The 1,335-nt window shown below is 36.8% G+C and overlaps 1 protein-coding gene across 1 annotated transcript; it reads right to left on the bottom strand.

The window, feature by feature from the left end:
* Positions 1 to 6: 6 nt before the first annotated feature.
* Positions 7 to 1,329, bottom strand: LOC111385088 (transcription factor TGA1-like). Its single transcript, XM_023009455.1, has 2 exons — positions 990 to 1,329; positions 7 to 359 (listed from the first exon to the last, which is right to left on the bottom strand). Exons 1-2 carry the CDS (start codon positions 1,293 to 1,295, stop codon positions 108 to 110), a joined length of 558 nt encoding a protein of 185 aa, XP_022865223.1. The 5' UTR covers positions 1,296 to 1,329; the 3' UTR covers positions 7 to 107.
* Between the last annotated feature and the right edge of the window lie 6 nt (positions 1,330 to 1,335).

Below are 1,335 nucleotides of genomic sequence, written 5' to 3'. Positions count from 1 at the left end.
TTTTTTTTTCCCTACAATTACTATATGAAACAGAATGTCATGATATAATGGTTGCTCCTGTCAAGAATATAAAAGACAGCACACTAAATAACACATAAATCAGAAAATCAAGTCGCAACAACGTATATTACCTGACCCACAAACCTCACCATATCATCCAATTTATCCATTGCGGCTCTGATCTGCGGTAGGTAGGGTCCTTCACCCAGTTGACCTGCTGCTACAGTATCGGACAGAAATTGGTGGAGTTTCTCCAATCCCTGTGACAAGGCATCTTCTGCTTGCTGACATGATTGTCTAAGGTTAGAAAGCTCCAAACGTTGTTGCTCTGCTAAAGGCTCAAGATGTGGCATGAGAACCTGTTTATAAGATAATGTTACATGGAATCATTGATTTAACATTTGGTGAACAATTTGATTAAATTATTCACAAGTCCCGTAAAATGAGCATAAACAAATTTATCTTTTTATGTTTATCCGACTGTAGAAAGTATGGATATCATTGGTACATCGTTATGGTTTTTGCATATACACGCCATCATTAGTTGAGGACAATTTATATAGAGAAGAAAAGGTTGATTTTAATGACAAGGAAGAAGAGAAAAGAAATAACGAAGGTGGAGATGCAACAGTAAATTGCTCAAATGTTTACTGTAAAATGACTAGATTGGGAGAGGACAATGATCCAGATGAGGAACTGGTTTGCTGAAGATTAGATCATAAATTTGTTTATCCATGTTGAAATCCCGGACAGCAACTCAAACAGATCTTGATATTAGCATCTAATTATGATCAGATAGAAAACAAACAAGAAATGGTCCAATGTGACTAGCTATTAAATTTTGGATCTGGACAACTCCCTTCAAATCACATAATTCTATCTTAAGTAACTATTCAGATTCCAAGAATATGTTGGCCTTTATTTTAATCAGAAAAAATAAAGGTAAGAAGTGCATCACAATCCGGACTCCGAAGGGAAGTATGAATTACCTTTAAAAGCTCTGATGGCCGAAAGCCCCCAATCCACGATAAAAAATGTTCTGCTGATGTTCTCCACATGCCAGACATAAGATAGAATACATCAGCCCTTGCGGCTGTTTCTTTCATAGCAAAGAGATCAAAATAGTGTTTCATGCCATCCTCAACAAAACTGCTCAATTCCACATCTCGAATGTCAGAATATAAAGCATCTCTCAAATCAGCGTTTTTCTTATTTTGTTGTTCCACCCATTGTCCATATGCCATTTCAAAGGCAGCAATACCTGGAATCCAACAGACAGAGCTGATTGCAGGCATGAGAAATTGAAGAGAAGAACTTAAAGTGTCTCAAAAGAGA

This window comes from Olea europaea, unplaced genomic scaffold, assembly GCF_002742605.1.
Source record: "Olea europaea var. sylvestris unplaced genomic scaffold, O_europaea_v1 scaffold30864, whole genome shotgun sequence".
Lineage (NCBI taxonomy): Eukaryota > Viridiplantae > Streptophyta > Magnoliopsida > Lamiales > Oleaceae > Olea > Olea europaea.
The sequence above is the reverse complement of the archived record's forward strand: the minus strand, read 5'-3'. Positions and strand labels throughout refer to the sequence as shown.

Excerpts from the sequence above, each read along its gene's own strand:
- LOC111385088 (XM_023009455.1), bottom strand. The coding sequence starts at position 1,295 with ATGCCTGCAATCAGCTCTGTCTGTTGGATTCCAGGTATTGCTGCCTTT. Across the intron at positions 360-989 it reads GGCCATCAGAGCTTTTAAAG|GTTCTCATGCCACATCTTGA; the intron begins GTAATTCATACT and ends TCTTATAAACAG.